This window comes from Myotis brandtii, unplaced genomic scaffold (assembly GCF_000412655.1).
Source record: "Myotis brandtii unplaced genomic scaffold, ASM41265v1 scaffold339, whole genome shotgun sequence".
Taxonomy (NCBI): Eukaryota; Metazoa; Chordata; class Mammalia; order Chiroptera; family Vespertilionidae; genus Myotis; species Myotis brandtii.
The window spans coordinates 1,545,877-1,547,387 of record NW_005363061.1 but is presented as its reverse complement, the minus strand read 5'-3'; the positions used below and the strand labels follow the sequence as shown (position 1 = coordinate 1,547,387).

At 66.6% G+C, this 1,511-nt stretch overlaps 1 protein-coding gene across 1 annotated transcript in view; it reads left to right on the top strand.

Annotated features, from left to right (window-relative positions):
* The window catches only part of LOC106726959 (voltage-dependent T-type calcium channel subunit alpha-1I-like), a 31,961-nt gene that overhangs the window by 18,622 nt on the left and 11,828 nt on the right, over window positions 1-1,511 (top strand). The window contains exon 6 of the mRNA XM_014543827.1: window positions 474-673. Coding sequence (XP_014399313.1) covers window positions 474-673 — 200 coding nt within the window. The remainder of the gene's footprint in view (window positions 1-473; window positions 674-1,511) is intronic.

Genomic DNA, 1,511 nt, shown 5'->3' with positions numbered 1-1,511 from the left:
GCCTCCAGGGAAGCAGACCAGGCAGACCCAGCAGCATCTGTGTGCTCAGCCCATGCAGTGCCCACCTGCCTGCTGTCCTAGACGGGCCCCAGGGCCTGACACGCCACGGGGTCCGGCCGCCCTGGGGGTGGCACTCATAACATCTGCTGTGCTCCTGGGACTGGGCTGGGAACCTCTGATCTGACAACCTCCTCTCCACCCCTCGCGGGAGCAGCTGGTCCCCCTTTCACAGAGGCAGGGACCAGGGGTCCTGGCGCCGAGTCCACTTGGCTGCAGAAGCTGTGCCTTTGCCTGGTGCCTGTGCTCTCAGGAATCACACGCCCAGGCTCGCTGTTCTCTCTTGCTCTCACAGTGGGGACACCGAGGCTGAGGGAGGGAGATTTGCCCATAGTCTCACAGCCCGGCCCGCCAGCCCACCCCCAGGGGCCCGCCAGCCTGAGCCTGCTCCCCAGCTCCCTCTCCTCCCTCCCCAGCGGCACCTTCGAGCCCCTTCTCCCCAGAGGCCTCCAGCCCGCTCCTGCCCATGCCAGCCGAGTTCTTCCACCCCGCCGTGTCCTCCAGCCAGAAGGGGCAGGAGAAGGGCGCCGGGGCCGGGGCCCTCCCCAAGATCGCCCTGCAGGGCTCCTGGGCATCCCTGCGGTCACCGAGTGTCAACTGCACCCTCCTCCGGCAGGTAAGGCACCTCCCTGTCTCCGGGATCCCCCTCCTGGGGGCATCTGAGTTCCCGCTGGAGGTGGAGGGGCAGGTGGGCGATGGGAGGTTTGGTCTGGGGGCCACCTGTATTGGATTGGCAGGGCCACACCCGGGCATGCAGAGGGCCCTGCAGCCCCGAGACCCCGTTCTGTGGGTGGCAGACCCGGGCTCGGGGCTCAGGGAGAGGCAGGAGCTGCCCAGATGGCACAGTGTGGTGGAGGCAGGGCTGGGCCCAGGGCTCCTCCAGGCATTTGTTCACGCAGTAGCGGTCAACCCCAACTGCGTGCCCCACTGCGTGCTGGGCTCGAGGCTGAAGCAGCATCAGAATGCGGAGTCCCTGCCCTGGGGGCTTACATTGTGTTTAATGTATGAGTTCGGAGGTGCATAGATCAATGCCAAGATCAATGGGTAAAGAGTATATAGTCTGTTTGGTAGCCACACTCACTGGGGAGATCATTGCACAGGAGAGGGGTCTATGGCGGGAGCAGGGGCGCTGGGAGTCAGGTGGAGGGGCTGGGAGGGCCTGAGGTGGGAGCACGGGGGTATCTGGGATGGGCTTTCCAGGCAGCCTGTGAGCAGAGGTGGGGGGCGGTGGGTGGTGGGAAGCTTGGTGCGGAGGGGCGGGCAGGACCCTCAGGCCAGGGTCTGACTGGGTTTGAGCAGGCCACTTCCGGCTGCCTCTGGGGCCAGAGAGCAGGGTGGGGAGAGCCGGTCGGAGGCCCCTCAGTGACTGTCAGGAGAGCCACGCTCAGGGGCAGTGGCTGGGAGGGGAGCAGCAGGGGGTGCGGGGTGTGTGGGGAGGCAGGTCCTGAGGGCCG